This window comes from Staurois parvus, unplaced genomic scaffold (genome assembly GCF_062004578.1).
Source record: "Staurois parvus isolate SC_StPar_1 unplaced genomic scaffold, SC_StPar_1.0 ptg000020l, whole genome shotgun sequence".
NCBI classification, from domain to species: domain Eukaryota; kingdom Metazoa; phylum Chordata; class Amphibia; order Anura; family Ranidae; genus Staurois; species Staurois parvus.
The window spans coordinates 917640-940667 of record NW_028317816.1 but is presented as its reverse complement, the minus strand read 5'-3'; the positions used below and the strand labels follow the sequence as shown (position 1 = coordinate 940667).

The following is a 23028-nucleotide window of genomic DNA, read 5'->3' as shown; positions in this document are numbered from 1 at the left end:
ATTAGTCTCCATTCCAGCACCTGAATCTTTGTGGGAGTGTAGCAGTACGGATGTGCATTAAGTCATTGAGGTCACCACCTGAGCTTGTAGCAGTCAGTAGTAGTAGAGGCCACTTACAGTTAGTCAAGAAGTCATGTTATGAAGCCTGTACTGTATTACTACAGTATCACAGCATAACAAAGGACACATACAAGGATTATAGCATATGTAAACAATCTGTGACATTTATATTAAGGGGCTGCAATAATGCACAGGCAGTGCCCTAAACCTCTGCACCGACATGGACTATTACAGCATCTATAGAGAAGTCAGAAGTTTGACACTGGGGTACAGAATAGATCCCACAGCATCTACAGAGATGTCAGAAGTTTGACACTGGGGTACAGAATAGATCCCACAGCATCTACAGAGATGTCAGAAGTTTGACACTGGGGTACAGAATAGACCCCACACAAAGGGCATCAGTACAACACATCAAGGCAGACCATGATACATTGGTCATGTAGGGAAGTTGCATTTTGCAAAAAGGTAGTCCCAATCCCTTATAGCATATTGTGCAACCAAGCTTTCTTCCTCTTGACTATTAAACACAAGGCCCTACCTGCTCTCAGACATACTGTACCAGTAGCAGATGGACGAGTTTTTCTGTCAGACCCTTCTCAGGCTTGCAATTTGCTCCCCACAGACTACTTCTGCCTCAACAGCCAATGTGTCATTCAGATCAGGCAATGGTCTGATCCAACCCCCGGAGTATGCTAGGTACAGATAGATCTGGACATACTCTTTCCACATGTCCAAGACAACCGCTGTCAAAACAGCAATGGCTTTCGCAGAAGCCTTGTGAGAGTGCAGTTTCTTCCACTGGGCCTAATCACAGCTGATCACATGTAAACAGGGAAATGCCGGTTATCGGCATTCTCTCCCCACGAGCTGTCATGCTGGCAGCTCGTGAGGAGAGTTGGTAATCGGCATTCCTCAGAGGGGACATGTACACTGATCATCAGAGCACTGATGATCAGTGTGCCCTGATGATCTGTGTAGCCCCAGCAGCGCCACCTGTCAGTGTCCATCAGTGCCAGCTCTGTGTTCATCCATGCCACCTCAATGCCACATACAGTGCCCATCTGAGCTGTCTTTCAGTGCCACCTACCAATGCCAGTCAGTGCCACCTATCAGTGCCAGTCAGTGTCGCCTAACAGTGCCAGTCAGTGCCACCTATCAGTGCCATATACGAGTGCTGCCTTTCAGTGCCCATCAGTGATGCCTGTCAATGCTCATCAGTGCCACCTACCAGTGCCTCATCAGTGCCACCTATCAGTGCCCATCAATGCAGCCTAATTAGCGCACATCAGTGAAGGAGAAAAATCACTTATTTACAAAATTTTTATAACAAAAACGAAGAAAAAAAATTTTTTTCTTCAACATTTTTAGTGGTTTTTGGTTTGTTTAAGAAAGTAAAAAACCCAGAGGTGATTAAATACCACCAAAATAATGCTCTGTCACAAAAAATGATAACATTTTATATGGGTACAGTGTTGCATGACCGCGCAATTGTCAAAGTGCAACAGCGCTGAAAGCTGGAAATTGGCCTGGGCAGGAAGGGGGTATAAGTGCCCTGTAGGCTAGTGGTTAAAATGAAAACTCTCAGCATGCCTTTCAATGAAAGGACTCCATTATGTCTTCAACTAGATTTCCATTTAATGGCGTTTTTTAAATTTCACAATAGGAATGTTGCACAAAAAACAGAATCCTGCAGGATACACAACTTCTTTTAAAAAAAAAATAAAAAAATTTGTTCATCTCTAGAAAACTCTCCAATGCAAAGGCCAGAAGGTCTCAATCCAGGCCTAGTCCCACACGTCCTGTCCAGCAGGGACTGTGTAGAGCCTCCAAAGCTAGCACTAAAGAGCTGCTGATTTAGATAGCTGCTATGTAGAGACCAGCTCAAAAGTGATTACAGCAAAGAATATTGCCTGAAGTCACCAAGATAAAAAAAGAAAAGAATTACACATCAGCAGTATAGCAAAACAATCTTACACACAAATTCAGTTTTACTTATAGTAAAAATCAGATCACCATAAGCCAGTTCACACCACATGCAGTCCAGTTTGTTTTTTTCTGCAACAAAAACACATTGATAGTAGGTTACATGGTTTCCAATGGCATAGCTCACACCAGCACAGTCACTCCAGTGTATTCCAGTTCCAGGAAAAAAAAGGTAGAGCATGCTGCATTTTTTCTGCAATGAACTGTACTGGAACGTAAGATAACGCTTTAAAAACGCACCTAAACAGACCAATAATGCACATGTCCTTATTTAAGTTGAAGAAAAAGAGGGGTGAAATTTTACCAAAACTCACCAGGACGTGTCAAAAACGCACATACAGAAACGCATCCAGATTGCGTTTCTATGGTGTGAACTGGTCCTAAAGCTAATGGGTTACTGCACTTGGCAAAAAATCAGCACTCTGTATTGCACAATCAGTTTTCATTTCTGAACAAAATACAGTCCGTCAAATGAATGGAAAAAAGATATAATCAAAGAAATGGTTTGTAAGACTGAATGCTTTGCCTTAAAGTGCATCAAACACCCTGACAATAATCTCCTCTTATTAGTTCTTTGTCTGGTAAATAAAAAGCATTTTGTTATATCGGTTTGATAGATGGAAAATGTACTCGATCATTCACAGCTGTCCTGTGTTTTCTCAAAGAAACAAGTCCTCCCAGTTCCTATTTTGGGACTACAGATCAATTAGTCTTTATGTTGTGTACAAAGGACTAGGGGTGGGTCCGAGTAGTTTAGCAAAAAGACAACTGGGAGGGCTGACAATCTTCACAAAAATGCCACGTATTGTTAGCCCCCAACAGGGTTTAAAGTGGTTGTAAAGGCTGAAGGTTTTTCACCTTCTTGTATTCTATGCATGAAGGTAAAAAACCTTCTGTGTGCAGCAGCTCCCCAGCCCCCTCAATATTTACCTGAGCCGCATCGCGATCCAGCAATGTGAATGACAGCCTCTGCTGCCCTTGGTCTCTGCCTCCTCATTGGTCGAGACAGCAAGCGGCTCCCGCTGCTGTCAATCACAGCCAGTCAGACAATGAGGAGAGAGAGAGGGGGCGGGGCCAAGCCACGGCTCCATGTGTGAATGGACACATGGAGCAGTGGATGTTCCCACAGCAAGCTGCTTGCTGTGGGGGCACCTGACAGAAAGGAGGAGCTAGGAAAGCCTGCGGGGGACCCGAGAAGAGGAGGATCCAGGCTCCTCTGTGCAAAACCACTGCAGACTTTTTTGGTAAAATAACCAACAAGAACTTTTAGAAGAATCACTTTAAGAGCGGGACACATTTATATCACATCGTATATTTTTCTGTATTTGCCCAGGTTTCATCCCTTGAAACCTTGCAATGTGCATATATTGCAGAAGTGTACTGAAAACATGCACATTACGGCAAACGTACCTTTAAAGCAACATTTAAGCTTGTTTTTTGTTTGTTTTTTAAAATTAAAATAATCATTATTATAGCTACCTGCTCTATGCAATGGTTTTGCACAGAGCAGCCCCGATCCTTTTCTTTTGGAGTCCCCCACCGGTGCTCCGGGCACCTTCGGCAGGTGACCCCATGGAAAGCCGCTTTCCATGGGGGCACCTGTGTGGGCTCGTTCCCGAGCTGCCCTGTCTGCATCCACTGACACAGAGAAGGTGGCTCAGCCCTGCCCACTGCTCCCTTGGCACAGCATTTGATTGTGAATGGCTCCCACTACTATCAATCTGCCCAGGAAGGAGGGAGACACCAGTGAGAGTTGCTGCTCTTGAGCACATTACTGAATCAATCAGCGTCAGGTAAGAATAAGGGAGGGGGAGGGGAAAGAGGGCAGCACAGAAGGTTTTTCACCATAATGCACAGAATTCATCAAGGTGAAAAAACCTTTAAGCTTTAGAACCACCAAGTATGCTCTCCCTCACAACTCCATCCCCACCTCTGACATTTTCTCTGTCGCTTCTTGTGGACAAAGCATCCTCCTTGGACAACAGGATTTTGCTAGGAGAAAATTTTTCTAGCAGAATAGAGATGCAAAGTATCTTCTGCCAAAAAGTTCTATCCCCTGGCATTTTTTTTTCAGACTTAAGTTCTACTTTAATTATAATTGTGCCTGCACAGATTTAAATATGTGTTCTTTTTTTGGCTCTCCTAGCTGTTGAATAAACAAGGTCAAGCAATTTACAGGCCAGCATATGTCAGGCTTCAGGTGATCTTTCACCCCCGAAGCTGAAGAATTAGCAAAGCAAATAAATTGCCAAATAAACCTATTCAAATCAGTAACCCAGCATTAACGTAGCAAGAATGAATATTTAAATTGTTGCATGATTAGCACTAAGTCTTTTTACTGATTAATCCCATGTAGTCTTCAGCTAGCAGAAGTTGATATAAACAGCGTTTTTGCATTCTGAATCCTAAATCACATCCTTGTAACACCTGCATTTTCTGCATCATTACCGATTAGATTCACTGCTGAGCCCCTGGGAAGAATTCCTGAATAGATCTGCTATATATATTGTTCCTTTGCTTATAGTACATTCCTATTAATTTCCCTCCCGTCATTATTATAATAAAATACATTACACACACCTCAATAAGAACTGGCAATTCAAACATAAAAGTACTTACTTGGTAACACACAGCGTGTCCCGGAATTGGCTGACTAAAGTTTCTCTGTCACCCTCTCTCTGTGGACGCACTGTTATCAGCTCAAATGTATTGGGTCGGGCGCAGAATTCCCGGTTGGCTGGTTCGATTTTTCTGCTTGTGCAGTTTGCCAAATTTATTCTGCCATTAGGATTCTGACAAACAAGAAAACAAGGAGGTAAGGAAGCAATTAAACTCTAAGCAGCACTATTTGTGTCTAAAAATATCCACTTAACCTGAGCCCTTTAGAAATTTTAAGAGACACGGTCACCATCTCTTTTTTTTTTTTTTCTTTTTTAAGCAGAGTACAGCACTGAGAACCCCAGGTAATCAAGTGCCACTTTATGTTATAAAAATACTGTCATTGGTACCAATTTCAACTTTCCACTGCTGCAAAGATCAGCACTGCTGAGTGTCAGATTGTCCAGGTTCTCCCATTAGTCAATGTTCTGTATTCAGCAGTCTTGTGATATGTGTTCACAGGAAAGGCTGGGAGCAGGATCAGGAGAGAGGATAAACACGTATTCACAACCAGGATTATACCACACATGCCCAAGATCTCAGTACTGCATTACTTTATCGACAGCCAATTGCTGCTGGGGCCACTAAAGCCTCTAAATGATCAGCGTTTTATGACCTTTGATGGAGACATCTTGGTCCCTTTCAAAGTAATGCAGGTCTACAGGTATGAGTGAGGAGTAAAGTGACAAGTAAGAACCAGGTTAAAACCGCTGGGAACAGGGTCTCTCTAAAAAAACAACCTTAAGAAGGCACAATTGATTGGAGAAAAAGATCATATACTTTATGTAATATAAATTAACACACAAAATCAGTGTAATTCACAAAGACCGGTTTGCCTACCTTGTGATTGACAGTGGACTGCAGTGGGTGGATCTCAAAGCTGCTAGATGGCTGTGTAGTAGCTATGGGGTATTCCCACTGCCATCTGTATTAAAGTGGTTCTAAAGGCTGAAGGTTTTCTACCTTCAGCCTTTAGAACCTTAAGCCCTGGTTCACACTGATGTGATGTGGAATTCTCTGCATTTTCAGTGTGAATTCCGCACTGCATCACAATCGCACCCCGTTCAGACGATACCAATGCGGGTGTGTATGTTAACAAAACCCTGACATCGGTGCGCAAAACACGGTGCGATGTGAAGAATCAGATCACAAAAGGTATTTACACATATGCCATCTGATTTTAGTGCAGACCAAAAATAACGGTCCTGCGCGTTTTTGGTGCGGGTGTGGTGCGATTAGAGCCCTACAAAATGTATGGCTCTTATCGCACTGCATACAAATTGCATGCGATTTGTACAGGAATGTGGTGTGGTTCCTGTGTGAATCACATGGGATTTACAGCACCGCAGTAGTGCGAACCTAGGCTCAGTCTGCAGCTTCCCCCCCTCAGCTCCCCTTCCCTAATATTTACCTGAACCTGATCTCAATCCAGTATTGTGCAAAAAAAAAAAAAAAAAACATGGACTTTCCCAGGTCGCTTCTTTCTCATTGGCTCAGACACAGCAGCGAGAGCCAATGGCTCCTGCTGCTGTCAATTACAACCAGAGAGGAGGGGGGCAGGGAGCTGAGCCACGCTCTGTTTATCTCATGGACACACAGGGCCGACCGTGGCTCCTTCCCCCTTTGAGTACCCCCCCCTCCCTAGCAAGCCTTGTACTTGAAGGTGGGAGTAGCAAGAATAGTAGGCAGGGGACCCGCGGAGGATCGGGGATGCTCTGTGCAAAACCATTGCCCAGAGCAGGTAAGTACAACATGTTTTTTTTTCATTTAATCTGTACCTTTACAATAATTTTAATTACATGGAAGGTGGACCTGAACTAGTTTCTCGGTATCCCTATCAGGTTGTGCCCACTATGCTAGATCAGCCTTGCATCATTAGTTGCTAGGACAGTGGTGGACTCTGGACCGTCTATGTATGCCAATTTAGAATTTGTCTTGATTACCTCCAGTTTTGTTATCCATGAACTGATGGTAAATCTTTTTGACATTTTCACAGCCATAGCAACGGCAAATAAGAGCTACCTAAATCTGTGGTAGGTATCGGACATGTTAAAACGTTTGCCAGGCTTTCATAAATTAGCTGGCACTTTCTCATAGGCTAATACCACCAGAAAAGGATTACAAACACTTGATTAAAATTGCCCCATTATGTACGATCATTTTCATTTGGCCTTTCTTAACATCCGGAAGGTTTTACCCCCTTCATCACCTGGCCATTTTTTTGCTATTCAGCACTGTGCTAATTTAACTGGCAATTGCTTTGCCAAGCAAAACTGTGCCCAAATGAAATTTAGATCTTTTTTTTTTTCACACAAATAGAGCTTTCTTTTGGTGGTATTTGATCACCACTCTTTTTTATTATATAAATGCAAAAAGACAAATTTTTTAAAGAAAAATGATAACTTCTGCTATCCATTATAAAACATATCTAATGTAAATAATAATAATACAATCAAGTTTATTTATAAATTCAGACAAAATGTATTCCGCTACAAGTCTTTGATAAAAAAAATCCCAATAAGCGTATATTATTTGGTTCGTGTGAAAGTCAGTGTCTACAATTTATGGTATATATACTGGAATTTACGCAGCTATAGATGCTTATACTAGTAATGATGATGATCAGCAACCTATAGTGGGACTGTACACTGTACGAATGACACTGGCTGGGAAGGGGCTAACATCAAGAAGCAATCAGGGGATTAACTGTGTGCCTAACAAGTGTAACGTGTGTAATGTGCGCTGCTTTTACTAAGAGATCTTCATGCTTTGCAGGGAGAAAAAACAGCCAGTTCACGAATCTATGTACAGAGCCCTCTGTGTTTGTAAACACAGGACTCTGTGCTGTGATTGGCTAAAGCCTATCAGCAGGTCCAGGGCCAAGATCACCTGCTCACAAAATCCTGCTGTAGCCAGTGACAGCACGAGTCAGCAGGGGTTGTGCATCCTGACCCCAGAAGAAGCTGGATCACGAACATGATTCAGCCTGGCTGTACCAGCTGTCCACAGTAAATGAACTGTGGGCAGGTGGCAAGCAGTTAAACATTCTATTGTGTATTGTAGTATTTAATTTGCATAGACATTTACTGTATATGTAGTCTTAATTCTGTGACATAACAGCTTAAAATAAATCGGTCCCCGTTTAGATTAAATAAAAAAGTGTTCTCTAAGACAACAAACCTTTTGTCCAGAGAAAGACTCTTTGCTGCCCTGATGAGATTGCTTTCACTCTGTTATGGAGATCTACACACGTGCTCCTAACCCCTACCCACTTGCATGTTCCCTGTCCACGGACATTGTCTCATTGGTTGGCTTTATCACATAAGAGGATCTAGGCACCAAGTCAAGTCAAACCTCCATAGCAATACACGGCATAAAGGGGCTTTTCCATGCAAGAGGTAATAGAAGGTACTACATTTAGTATCAGAGACAGAATAGGGTTCACTTTATGTCATTACAAATTTTAAGTTAGAAGCATAACAAATATTAACACTGACCTTTCGTCTTTCATCATCTGGATACGTCCAGTAAGAAATGCAATAACCTGAGAGAACGCACCAACGCCGATGCCAAGCTCCAAAGCCACTTACATCTTCAAACATAGTCTGAAATTAGGATAATACTCATGAGGAAATAAAGCAGACACATTACTTGTATGTAGATACAGAAATATTCATTACAATGCAAACCTCTTTTTCCTGCTAAATGATCTGTCAAAACACATAAAAGTTGTCTCTAAAGACATGCATCTCAACTGCGACTGCCAGACATATCTGCTCACTGAATGACCGTGCCGATATGTATACAGTCACTTCTTAAAGCTGATTAGACTTCTCTTTTACACTTGAACAAAGGTCTTCTTTTGCTCTACTTACACTGAAGTAAAAAGGATCATATTAATATACAATTTTAATGAATTTGCACAAACTTTCTGCTGCTGTTAAAAAGTGATTTCAAGCTTCAGTACACACTACCCATGTATGCAACACCTGGACCATTGTTCAGCTATTTACTCTGTACTAGCAAGGTCAAACCAACCTTACATAAAATCCTGCTTACTGAATTACCATTATATAACAGAAAAGCTGGATATCAATGGAACTCTCAACGCTGGCAAGATGTTTAAGGGAGGGTGCTTATAGAAATGGCTTCATACAGAAATGGCCAAAATGCTTGGGGGCCAAATTTTCCTAAAACAAAGCCATTTAATATTATTGGCGTGGGTTTTCAAACAATTTCTTGATCAATTGTATTGTCAACTTTTTGTGACCTCAAACAGCACTTACAGTGGTGCTCTAAGCAAGGGGAGATCCGATCCATTTGATCCTCAGAGATGAGGGTGCCGGCATGTAAATTCACTTATCCACTAGAGTCAGAGCCTTGTGTTTAAAGAACACTGCACTCCCAACCCCGACCTGAGTGTGTGTGTCAAAAAAGGACAGCTTCAGACAGCTCTCCTCCACAGACCATGCCTCAGACACGTTTTGCCCCAGCCATTGGGGCTTAGTCACCCCTGACTAAGCCCTGGCGGGTAGGGTGAAACGCATCAAGGGTCATCGTCTGTGGAAGAGAGCTGTCTGAGGCCGTCCCATATTGACACACAGACACTTCAGTCAGGTAAGGAGTGCGGCGTTCTTTAAACACAAGATCTGTATTGGTAACCCTGTCAGAACTTGACCAAGTGGACATATTCTGTTGGGTATTAAAGACTAATTTTTTTCCTTTTGGATTGGCCAGACCAGACTACATTTTTTTCTAGTGAGCTAGTTACCCGATTGTCTAATTGGACTCTAGAGGCTATAGCCCTTCGTACTCATTTATTTCTCTCAGGTTTCTTACTGGTTTATTATATTGCTCATGTATTGAAGTTGACTGGTATTGCAGGTCATTATTATCCATAGGAACCTATTTTCCTGTTATAGGAGTGTTGGGGGACAGGACATTCTATCTAGCTGGGTCTGGGGGGCGGGGGGCAATAGTGGGCAGGTGTCTTGCCTCAGCTCCCTTCTTCCCTCCTTCAGGGGGAGGTTGGTTGGGTGGGGTTGGGGAGATCACTGTGGGAGGAGCATTGGGGTACCTTGGGAGGTGCTCTTGGGGATGTTTTGAGGGGCTGGGGGGATTGTTGAGGGGTGGCTAGGGTTCTTGGGTTGGTGGTGGGTTGGGTCCCCATTGTGGAGGTGCAGGTACTATGGGCACACAGGGGACATTGAGTGTCTGTTATGGGAGGTTCCCGCCATGCCAGGGGTGGGGGGCCTTCACGATTGGGAATGATCAGCAGGTCCCCGATGCACTGTGTCTTTACCTTGTATGTTTTTTTTTCTTACAAAAAAAAAAAAACATGTTTTTGAGGTTAGCCTTTTAGGTGTGTAGCCTATTTTCTTTTTTCCTTGGTTTTTGTATCATATGCTTCAGCTATCAGCCTTCCAGATTGTTCTGGAGGCACCTCACATGGTCTTTAAATTCTAGTCGATTCCCCATCTTCTCCCTGTCCCACCCCCCACCCCCTTTTTTCCCCTTCTTTTTATAATATATGACTTTTGTTGATGTACGGCATTGGTCTACTTGATGGTTCCCTAATGTAGGTGACTTATGTTAATGTATTGAATTGGTCTACCTGAAATTTTTTCATAAAACATGGTAAACCCTAATCTTTAGGAAATTAGTGGAATGTATGGGGAGATAATATTGATGTTGGCTTATATGGATGATATATACTTGGATATTGAGACACTATATTTATATTTTTTACAACAGAACTTGGCAAACTCTTAAAAACAGGCAGAGTTTCTTGTGAGACAATTTTGTGCCTGCCTACATCTGTGGATCAAATATCCATGAGAATATACAGGATTAAAAAAATTATTTTGGTGGGTGCTGTATAAGACCCATTAGGTATATCTTTTCCATCAGTTTGTACGTTTCTTCCTATAGTATGCACCAATAGGCTTTTATGTTCTCCCATCTTCTTGCCGCTATCTAGGTGGCCTCAGTACTCAGCCAAGGGGGCACACAGGTGACCTGTAACCACCCAAATGCTTATCAGGGAGTGGTAGTAATCCATTTTGGTTTTATGTTATGGCTGACTGTCATTTCGATTAGACTCATCGGTTATGTGAGTAATTAATACTTATACTGTATGTACATAGATAAGATATGTTCATATATGTCCAAATTACACTGTATAGGTCTTAAATGTATTTTTTTTTATTATTTCTTGGATGTTGCCATCCTTCTGCAGAGTTTTTTCCCGAGGAAGGAGTTAATTTACTCTGAAACGCGTTGAATTTGCATAATAGACTCTAATCTGTCAACATGCTATTCTAAATGACTAACCTTTTCTAGTGTGATACAAAATAAAGATCGATGTGAACATTTTAACTTATGTATTAGTGCCTTTAAAGTCCCAGTGGGGAGTTTTTCTCTGTTTATGCTATCAAAGTATAATAATCACCAGCTGGCATCTGTGTTTGTCTATGTCATCCTTCATTGTGGCCATGAATGTTGGTAAAAGAACGAAGTGTACACTGTACACATGCATGCGTGCATAAACCAAAATTTTACTAGAGATGCAGATCTGCATCTCAAGGCAGGAACACCCATCTCACTGTGTACATCAACTTTTAAAATCGGACATTAATAAAGAGTCTTAAAATAACTAAATTTTCAGAGGGTGCTAACAGAAGGGGAAAAAAGTCTCCTCTGAAGAAGGGTCATGTGTATACAGATTTTCCTTAAAGCTATATCTGTTACTACAGACCCCATCTGTTAAATCAGAATTGTTTGTTGCGTGAACTGCTTTTCAGTGCCAACTAAAACAAACTATGCCAAAGTGACAGATTTCCATGGAAATTATTTGAAGAATAGATAAGTTACGTTAAAGTCATTTTAAAGGGATTAGGTATGATTTGAACATTGCAAACATCAAATGAGCTGCCAGTGTTTGTTTTGGCTTAGTGAGCCGCAAACGCAATGTATCCTAAATTTAAAATGAATATGCTTCAGTTCCACTGATCAGCGCAAAAGACAAAAGTGCATACTTATCTAAACAAACCATCAAGCCAATGCAGAAAAGATTTATGTATGAACACCTTTTTACTTTTTCCCCCTCTGTTTTCACCTAGTGATCTGGTCAGCAGCACACCTCCTGTATTAGCATGTCCCCACTCTGGATGAAGGAGCACAGGGGCACCTTTGGACAATAGCATTGTCAGTCTGGGGAGAGGGGAGTGTTAGTGGTACTAGCAGATTTAGATATACTAACAAACTGAAGCCAAACTCCAGCTCACACTTTTTAAGCAGTTACAGCAAACAGCTTTTTCCTTTTGGGATAAAGGTTTTATGTAAATAAAAGCAGTCTCATCCCTGTAACTGCTACATCTGCAGGAGAGCTTGTAATTTTGACAGACTTGCTGGCAATATCACCAGGTGAAAATAAGAGAAAGCAAGCCTGAAAAGAAAATGAATGCAGCCATCACATCTAAGACGTGGTAAGCTGCAATACGTTAAATATTTGTTTTGGGGTTTAACAGCTTAGACCAGCAGATTGTCAGCAATATAACCCATGAGTGCTTTAATAAGAAACTAGCTACATATGGCGTTATTGTAAAGTTAGATACTAGACACGCTTTATATGGAGTTTGTTACAAAAATGCTATGTATAGCCAAAAAATTTCTTCTAGTTTGGGACAGAGTAGAAATCCTTGCAAAATTGTATTCAGTTTGTGTCTATTAGATTACCCTCTCTATTTATTTTTCTGACCACTGTCACCGAGACACAGTGATAGTAAATACAAAATGACATAGTAATGACTAAAACAAAAAGTAATGGTAAATCTTCAAGGATGTTATTTCTGGTGATGAATGTTTAAGGGGGAATTACTCTCACTTTGTAGACATTTAGGGGTTTATTTACTAAAGCTGGAGAGTCCAAAATCAGACTCCCTTCTGCATAGAAACCAATCAGCTTCTAACCTCAGCTTGTTCAATGAAGCTTTGGCAATGAAACCTGGAAGCTGATTGGTTTCTATGCAGAAGTGAGTCTGATTTTGCACTCTCCAGCTTTAGTAAATAAACCCCTTACTGTCTTTTTTGGTGGATTCTCAGAGGAGTGAAGGGGAATCTTCCTGCTGCTGTTATACAAATGGTGCGCACGCACTTTATATTTCTACTGAATATCTTTCAGATCCCCATCCAAATACTACAAACCTTCACTTACATAATCTATAACCTTGTTACTCTATACTTCTTTTTATATCTCAAAGGTGTGACTACCTTGCCTATTACCGTCTGAATATCATAACTATATCACAATGTATTCTGCAATATTATGCTGAAGCCATTTAAAGCTGGCCATACATTATACAATTTTCTTGCTCAATTTCCTTTAGTTCAAAATGTAATAGAAGGGCCTGCCTAATTGGATACAAATCAAAAGTGTTTAGATTTAACCTCATACTATATGGTTTTGGTAAATCTAAAATTTACCAAAAAATTGTATAATGTAAAAAAACCCAGCTGAACAACTCTTTAAAGCAGAGTTCCAGCTGAAAAAAAAAAAAAAAAAAGTCAGCAGCCACAAAAACTGTAGCTGCTGACTTTTAAAATATAGACACTTACCTGTTCCTTGGTCCAGCGGTGTCCTCACCACGGCTGATTTCACCGGCCGTCTTCTCTCCCCAGCGCCTTCACTGTGGGCACCCGGTTATGACAGCTTGCAGACAACTTCCGCTTCCTATTGTCTAGGCGATCGCAGCGGAAGTGGGAGCGGGTACCTGTCAAATTCGGGTACACACTCCCAAGAGGTGCCAATCCTTAATGGGGAGCGGGGGACAAAGGCTTAAAGCAGAACGTCCCATTCTGGGTGGAGCTCCGCTTTAAATGCGTTATGTGCAGGTTTACCATATTATTTTGTTTAAAAGAAAAAAAAAAAAAAAAAAACAACAACAAAAAACTTTTCATAAATTACAAATTACACACACACACACACACACACACCTCAGTATAAATGAGTGCACCCCAACAGATTTGTCAGAAAACCTTTACGTTCCTTTCAGAATCCACTTTATATGGGACACTATACTGCAAAATACTCCCACAAATGCGGGCCATTGATTGCACACAAGATTTGTTAATTTGCACACACAAAAAGTATTTTACCTAACAAATTCATTCAAAACCATGTTGCAAAAATGAATACACTCCAATGAAAGTCTTAGGAGCAAAGCTAAATTTTAGACAACAAAATCCTAACTAACAAGAATTCAACTACAGTTGAATCTAATTAATCATTAAACAGGTGTCCAGCAGACAGCTGATTATAAAAGGGCATTACTTAATAAAGAAAACCCCTTCCCATTTCATGCTGTTCGGAAAGGCACCAAATGGAAGAGAAATGTCACAAGGCCTGAGAAAGAAAATAATTTCTTTACACAAGAAAGGTGAAGACTAAAAGAAGATCAGCAAAGCTTTACTTATCAGTCAAAATACTGTCGCAAAAGTGATACAAAAGTTTTCCAAAGATGGAATTGCGACCATCTCACAGAAACATTCAAGCTATCCATGGAAGTTAACATCTCAACAGGAGCATCTTCTGATGAGAAGGGTTGAAGAAATTCGCCATGCAAGTTCACTGCAGTTAGCTAAAGAAGTAGAAAGCCAAAACTGGGGTGATTGTTTCCTGTGACACAATACAGCGTACACTGCAGAGGAATGGCATGCATGGGTGTCATTCACGAAGGCAGCCTCTCCTAAAGCCCGTGCACAAAAAAGCCCACCTAGAATTTGCCAGGGCCCATGCTGAAAAAGAAGACTACTTCGACTCTGTACTCTGGAGTGATAAGACCAAGATAAATGTTTTTGGAACTGACGTCTTCAAAACTTTATGGCTTCGCAAAGGTGAGGAGTACAAAGAAAAATGCATGGTGCCTGCAGTGAAACATGGTGGTGGCAGTGTCCTTCTGTGGGGCTGCATTAGTGCTGCTGGTGTCAGGGAGCTGCATTTCATTGATGGTATCATGAATTCACAGATGTATTGCTCTATACTGAAAGAGAAGATGCTACCATCACCCTTAGTCGTCGTGCACTTTTCCAACATGACAATGATCCAAAACACACATCTAAGGCCACTGTTGCATTTCAGAAGAACAGGGTGAAAGAGATTCAGTGGCAAAGTATGTCTCCTGATCTGAACCCAATCGAACACCTATGGGAAATTCTGAAGAGAATCACTCTCCATCCAGCATCCAGGCTCAAAAAGTGGTAGTTCTTGAAGAATGGGAAATAAAAAAAAAAATATCGATGTTGCAATACGTCGCCAACTTGTTCATTCCATGCCTAGAAGACTTGGTGCTGTCCTTACAAATCATGGAGGTCATACAAAATACTAGATGGAGTAGTTTTTGTTGTGGGGTGTATTCATTTTTGCATCAACTAATTTGAGTAAAACTGAAGATTTTGTAATCTAAGTTATATTATAACCTTAATTTCATGTAATGCGCTAAACAAATGTTCTACAAAACTCAGTTTTGTCAAAATTTTGGAGATTGTTCTTGTGTTCATTAAGATATTGATTAAAATCTTACTTTTCAAAAGGGGTGTACTCCTTTATGCTGAGTACAGTACACACAGACACATGGAGAGGACTCACCAGAAAGCCCTTTTCTTCAGCAAAAGAATTGACTTGGCACTTGAGTTTTAGACAGACATGACCTTCTAAAGGAGACAAGAATGGAACCTAGAAGACCAGAAAATATGAATTATTATTTATGTCATGTGTAATAAAACAAAGCCTTGGCATGTCATTCATTGCAGTTGTTTCTGACAGAAGACACTGCCTGACAAGTGAATTTGTCAAGTTCTAGCCACTGTCCTACCAATCCTGTGGGACACCGATGGTCATCCCTGCTCTGTAAGCCATAGATAATGACTTACCAAAGCATTCTACTTCTCCTTACAAGAGCATTAGGTCTCTGCTAGCAAAACAAATACAGGCATATACCACATACTGAACAGTCCAAACATGAAGAGCTCACATTGTAATCATACATTTTAATATATCCTCTAGTAACTGCTCTCAAGCCTATAACCAAGAAAATGAAACGAAAAAGGTGAAAAGAAATAATAAATCTTGTTACCTTGTCCAAGAGAAATTTGTTGCAACCAATTGAGGACAGTGAGAGCTTGTGAGATCCAACAAGGACAAAGTTGCTGGTGCGGACAGCATTGGGACCTCCCGGACTAGCCAAGGCTGTGGAGGGTAAGAAGTGAATTGTATTCAAGTGAGCCAAATATAACTTTATAATTTTCAGTACATTTGCCATAATTTCTTTTTAAGATATTTATTGATTTGCAAAATTACACAGGTACAAAATACAAAAAAATATAGCTTTGACAGAGTCTGTGTCCTGCACAGCTTAAAAGTGATTGCAAAGGCAATAACTGTATTTAAAAAAATAAATAAAAACATGAAACCTGTTATACTTGTCTGCTCTGTGCATTGGTTTTGCAGACACTTAAGAGATACCCCGCCCCCAGCCCCTACCCCCTGCTGAGTGCCCTCATAGCAAGATGCTTGCTCCTGAGTAAGCTCTATGGAGTTTATTTACTAAAGCTGGAGAGTGCAATATCAGGCTCACTTCTGCATAGAAACCAATCAGCTTCTAACTTCAGCTTGTTCAATTAATCACCTCCCGCCCACCATATAGTCCAATGACGGGCGCAAGGCGGTTCTCTCGTTCTGGGAGGACGTCACATGACGTCCTCCCATTCTCACCGCGCATGCATGGCTCCAGGAGCGCGCGGCGATCGGCGGAGAGAAATGCCGGCATTTCCCTGTTTACATGTGATCAGCTGTGATTGGACACAGCTGATCACATGACCGAGCCGATGTCTTCGGCTCTTTCCGCGGATCGGTGATCCGCTGTGTCCGAGGGACACAGCGGATCACCGATCCGCGGAAAGAGCCGAAGACATCGGCTCGGTCATGTGATCAGCTGCGTCCAATCACAGCTGATCACATGTAAACAGGGAAATGCCGGCATTTCTCTCCTCTCGAGCTGTCCTGCTGACCGCTCGAAAGGAGAGGAGAGGCGGAAACCGGCATTCCGTGGAGGGGACATGTACACTGATCATCAGGGCACTCATGATCAGTGTGCCCTGATGATCAGTGTGGCCCCAGCTGTCAGTGCTGAACAGTGCCCATCAGTGCCACATCAATGCCACATATCAGTGCCCATCAGAGCTGCCTTTCAGTGCCGCCTAACAGTGCCAGTCAGTGCCGCCTAACAGTGCCAGTCAGTGCCGCCTAACAGTGCCAGTCAGTGCCGCCTAACAGTGCCACCTATCAGTGCAATAAATCAGTGCTGCCTTTCAGTGCCCATCAGTGATGCCTGTCAATGCCCATCAGTGTCACCTCATCAGTGCCACCTATCAGTGTCCATCAGTGCAGCCTATCAGTGCCCATCACTGCAGCCTCATTAGCGCACATGAGTGAAGGAGAAAAATCACTTATTTAGAAAATTTTATAACAAAAACTAAGAAAAAAAAAATTTTTCTTCAAAATTTTTAGTGGTTTTTGGTTTAAGAAAAAATAAAAAAACCCAGAGGTGAATAAATACCACCAAAATAAAGCTCTGTCACAAAAAAATGATAAAAATTTCATATGGGTAGAGTGTTGCATGACCGCGCATTTGTCACTCAAAGTGTGACAGCGCTGAAAGCTGGAAATTGGCCTGGGCAGGAAGGGGGTATAAGTGCCCTGTAAGCTAGCGGTTAAGCTTTGGCAACAAAATCTGTTAGTAGAAGCCTGAATTTGCACTCTACAGCTTTAGTAAATAAACCCCTAGTAAATAGCTATTTGGACCCCCATCCCCTTAGTGGAATATGTAAGCTGCTAAAGCAGTAGGTCTGTCTTAATCATTTCCACTCTGAAATTGTTGGCGGAAAAGACCTCTTCCAGGTAATTAAAATCATCTTTTTGGCATAAAAGTAGAATATATGCAGCAGTTTCTTTATACCAACCAGGAGGTCCTCCACCATTCCCACCAGACAAATCTTGGGACACTTAATCTGCCACCATTTCTACCATATTCATACCATATTTTGCTTCTTATAGTTAAGCCCAAAAAAACTGTTCTATTTAAATACTATTTATACCTTTCTAAAGAAAAGACTCCAAAAACCGTCAAACTGCTAATGATTGTCATGATAGCGAAAGCAGAACTTCACTCTGTCAATCAGCATTGAATATTTTTAATCCTATACTATGCTAGTAATGGAGGTGTTTTTCAAAATTATTTATCAACAAAATAAAAGCTTGGAGGCATAGATGGGATGTGCGAGTTTGCTTTGAATGGTAAAAATTAATTAAATAGCGTTTTTGTTTGTGATGCTCATAATGCAGTGTAGTTCCCCTTAACACATTTTAATAGTAACTTAACAGATTTAAAGTAACCCTGTCAGTTGCCTCCATCAGACTATGTAGTATCTGACACTTCGGGAGCCTATGCAACCCCAGAACATTCTCTGGGTTCCATCCTCCAACTTATCGCTGCTGTATCCTTCTGAAGAATCTGATGGAGACGGCAGCATTGGGACAGAGACACGGGAAGCTTTTCTACAGTTGGGAAATTTCTTTTGGATTGTTTTTTCATGCAACTGACTGGGTATCTTAACCACTTGCCTACAGGGCACTTATACCCCCTTCCTGCCCAGGCCAATTTTCAGCACTTTGAATGCCAATTGCGCAGTCATGCAACACTGTACGAACATAAAATTTTTATACTTTTTTTTTCACACAAATAGAGCTTTCTTGTGGTGGCACCACTGGGGGTTTTATTTTTTGTGCTATTAAAAAAAAAAAGAAGAACAAGAGCAAATAAATGTGAAAAAAAAAGTTTCTTTGTTTTTATTGTAAAATTTTGCATACAGGTAATTTTTCTCCTTCACTGATGATGCGTTGATGAGGCGGCACTGATGAGGTGGCATGGATAGCCAGCACTGATGCAGCACTGCTGGGCAGCAATGATGTGTGGCAATACCCTGATGATTAGTGCTGATCACTTCTCTGACAATTGCCGGTTATCAGCAGTACTTCCCTCACGCTGTGACAGCCTGATGAAAGTGCAGCCAATAACCGGCAACTGTATTTACCTGGTGATCTGCTGTGCCATTGGACACAGCGTGGCGATCGGTGGTGCGCTGTGTCCCTGGGTCACAGCGGATCACCAATCAAGGGAAAGAGCCAATGACGTTGGTTCTGTCATGTGATCAGCTTAGTCCAATCACAGCTGATCACATGTAAATAAGGAAATGCTGGCATTCCTCTCCTCACAAGCTGTTATGCTGACAGCTCGTGAGGACAGGAGAGACTGTAATCGGCATTTCTCAGAGGGGACATGTACACTGATCATCGGGGCACTGATGATCAGTGTGCCCTGATGATCAGTGTAGTCCCATCAGTGCCACCTGTCAGTGCCCATCAACGCCACATATCAGTGCCTACTAGTGTACATCAATGCCACATATCCGTGCACATCTGAGCTTCCTTTCAGTGCCACCTATCAGTGCCAGTCAGTGCCATATATGAGTGCTGCTTTTCAGTGCCCATCAGTGCCGCCTATCAGCGCAGCCTCATTAGGGCACATCAGTGAAGGAGAAAAATCACTTATTTACAACACTAAGAAAAACTTTTTTTTTTTTTTTTTAAATATTCAGTTTTTGGTTTGTTTAGCAAAAAATCAAAAACCCAGAGTGATTAAATACCACCAAAAGAAAGCTCTGTCTCAAAACAAATGACAAAAATTTCACATGAGTACAATGTTGCATGACCGCGCAATTGTCATTCAAAATGTGACAGCACTGAAAGCTGGAAATTGGCCTGGGCAGGAAGGGGGTATAAGTGCCCGGTAGGCTAGTGGTTAAAAAGCCAACCAATTTTTTTTTGTTCACACCATGGTGAAGATACGTCAGTTTTTCAGCACGCGTTCTGCAAGTGCACAGCTAAATCAATTGCTCTTGGGGCACAGTTCACACCACAACACTGGTATCACGTGTAGATTTTTTTCTGCGCAGGAATCAGAAATCATTGAAGCACACATGAAAATGAATGTAAACTGATGTCTCTGCATATGAAATCTGCACATAAGTTTCCATCAGTTTTTCTGCACATATGGTGTAAACGAAGCCTCAGTCTATAACGTTCAATAACAGTGAAAATAGTTTTTTTCCCAAAGTCCAGCTAGAGGTTTCAACATTAAATGGTTTTGCACTAAAATTAAAGCTTAAGCTGGAGAGCTTAAGGAGTGCATATCATAACAAACTCACCTGGTGTATGAATGTTGCTTTTCTAAAACGAAAGAAAAATAAAAGTTAACTAAAGTAAAGTCAACTAAATACTCAAGAGCCAAAACTTGCTCTAACTAATAGAAAAAAAAAAAATGTATGTATTTACATTTTACGCATTCACATTTAAATCTACTTTCAAAATCCAAACAAAGTTTTATTTGTAATTTTATGCTATTTATCGAAATGATAGATATGGAAAAAGACTTGTGTAGTGCTAGGAAGCTTATTACCCCAAACATAGAACATACATATATATTTATTTATTATAGTAAACACTACATGCAACACGAACAATTAATACATAGTTAAAAAAGTTTGCTTTTGTTCCCCTAAGACAGTGGTCGGCAAGCCGCGGCTCGCGAGCCACATGCGGCTCTTTACAAACTTAAATGCGGCTCTTCTGTGTGCCGGGCGCCCGCTCCCCTCCCTCCTCTCGGGCGGCCGCCCCAAAAGTCAGGACTCTGCAGCTGTCAGGATGTAGGCGGGGCAGCCAGGATGTAGGCGGGGCAGCGTGACGAACTCCTCTCCTCTCACAGTCCGCCCTGAAGACCAGAACGGCGCGGGAACACAGCGAGAGGAACGTGCGGAGCAAAGGTAAGTGAATTGACACGGGGGGACTTGGCTTACTACTTGCTACTTACTTACTACTACTATATGGGGGATGAATTAATATGGGGATGAATTACTATGGGGGATGAATTACTATAGGGGGGATGAATTACTATATGGGGGATGAATTACTATATGGGGGATGAATTACTATATGGGGGATGAATTAATATGGGGGATGAATTAATATATGGGGGATGAATTAATATATGGGGGATGTATTTTCAGTTTTAAAAATGTGGCTCTCAAAATAAATTTCAATCGTGGTTTTGGCGAGATTTGGCTCAGTTGAAAAAAAAGGTTGCCCACCACTGCCCTAAGACATGGCTAGCACCTTGAGATTTGCCAAGTGTTCAAACATGCCAATTCCATTGAGACAAACCTTAATGCTTTAGGACTATGGATAGCTTGAAGCTAACCCACCAAACATTTCCATAGGTACATTTATGGTCAATAAAAAAGGATTCTACTTCTCTGACTGAAGCTGGCCCTGCCATCTGTCAAAATACCTGAGCAGTGGCTGCATCTGATTGGATGAAACTGCTGTTCTGCTGACTATTTTCCACCCAACTCCTTTGACTTTTCATATGAGGGATGTTGGGCAGGAGATGGCCAACAGGCAGCCCACCAATCAAATTTCAGGTGGTTTGTCAAAAATTCAAACAGTGTATGCACAGCATAAGGCCTACCAACACACACCATAGCCCTGTCAAATGAAACGGGACCGCGGGGATGAGTGGGTGAGCCTTACCTCCAAAACCGGAGAACACAGAGTTCATAATGAAGTGAAACTAGTTTTAGAAGAGACCATGAAAGGAGGATTTTCTAACTACTGTAAAAAAAATTATAACTGGGCGCTTTATGATGCCTATCCTTGGACAGTACTTCTGCTGTGAATGCCTTGGCTAAGAGGAGGCCAATTAACGTTTTAGCCCTGGTTCACAGCAGTGCGACTTGACATTTCCAAATCCAATAACAAGTCACATCCCATTGCTGGCAATGGAACCATTCATATCGCAACAAACTCGTGGCGCAGCGATTTTGAAAAAGGTTCCTGAAATACATTTTGCCGATTTCATTGCGACTTGCATAGATTTCTGTTATATGAAGACGCAAGCCCCAATGAAATCATCAGTCCAAAAAATAAATAAATAATCGCACTGATATGTGGCTTTGAAATCGGACTGAAGTAGAGCGATTTCAAAGCTGCACCAGTATAAATCGAGGCTTACACACAATTCATCAACTTTCAAAACAGAAGCTGAAATTTGTATGAAGTCTGAATTGGTATCTGCAATCAGCTATGCTGAGATGTAGGAGCTGCATTTTAAGCTCTGGCTGCTGGTTTTACTCTAGTACCCTTCAAATATAACATTTAAAAAATTATATCTATATCTCACCTCTAAACAAAACAGCAGCAGGATGGAGGGAGGAGCTGCTACATAAAAGCAGAAGTGTGTTGGGGGATTGGAAGCCCTTTATCAATAGGTGTATTAAAGTGGTTGTAAAACCTTACATATACCCAAGGAAATGACTAGTCTCATGTGATACACAGTGATTAATCAAATACTCCTACATAAGTTGTCACGGTGTCTGCAGTGCAGTCTTCTATTCTCTACAGCCAAAGTACTGAATTTGCACAAATTGTCTGAGCTTCTAAAGGCAAGGGGGGAGCTGACGTTATACACTCAGTAAAAAGAGTTGTGAAAGCTGATTGCAGGGAAGGGACACCCCCTCCTTCACACAGCACACATGAACAGAGTTATGGCTGTCAATTATGGGCTGTGTGCTTGAGATACCTCCTTGTCACCTTTTTACCTCTTGGTGTCAGGAAAATCTTTTAGAAGTGACTCATACAGATAGTAGAGGAACTAGGCAGTAGAGTAAAATGACACTTTGTGCTCTGGACTAAGACAAGTACACACTATAGGTGTATATTTTGCTCATATTTCATGTCAGAAGTTTACAACCAGTTTAACGGTCCATTTAAAGCTGAACTTTAGGTTTGATTTTTATTGCATATTCACATTGGTCAGTTTGGATTAAAAAGGTAAGTATGCATATTTCATAACTTAATCCGATGTGGAAGATACAAATCACTAGCATTAGTCAATGCTACTACAGTGATAGCAGTGATATTCCAGGTCCTACACCAAGCGGGTTCACTTCTTCTGCATAGTAACCACAGATGATCCCTCGATCAGCACTGCCGCATTTCACAGAATGCCTTTCATTATTTTAAATAAATACAAGGGGTTCCCAAATTGGACAATTTGAAGATCTTGACATCACCATCCTGCCTCTCCCCCTTGTCCAAGCAGAGAATACCTTGCATTCATTAAAAAAAAAAAAAAAATTACAAGGCATTCTGTG

At 41.4% G+C, this 23028-nt stretch overlaps 1 protein-coding gene across 2 annotated transcripts in view; it reads right to left on the bottom strand.

The window, feature by feature from the left end:
• The window catches only part of ANLN (anillin, actin binding protein), a 73940-nt gene that overhangs the window by 5553 nt on the left and 45359 nt on the right, over positions 1-23028 (bottom strand). For both annotated transcript variants that reach the window (XM_089686991.1, XM_089686996.1), the window contains 5 exons: positions 20026-20047; positions 15837-15949; positions 15350-15436; positions 8202-8309; positions 4666-4838 (listed from right to left, as the gene is read on the bottom strand). In XM_089686991.1, coding sequence (XP_089543117.1) covers positions 4666-4838; positions 8202-8309; positions 15350-15436; positions 15837-15949; positions 20026-20047 — 503 coding nt within the window. The remainder of the gene's footprint in view (positions 1-4665; positions 4839-8201; positions 8310-15349; positions 15437-15836; positions 15950-20025; positions 20048-23028) is intronic.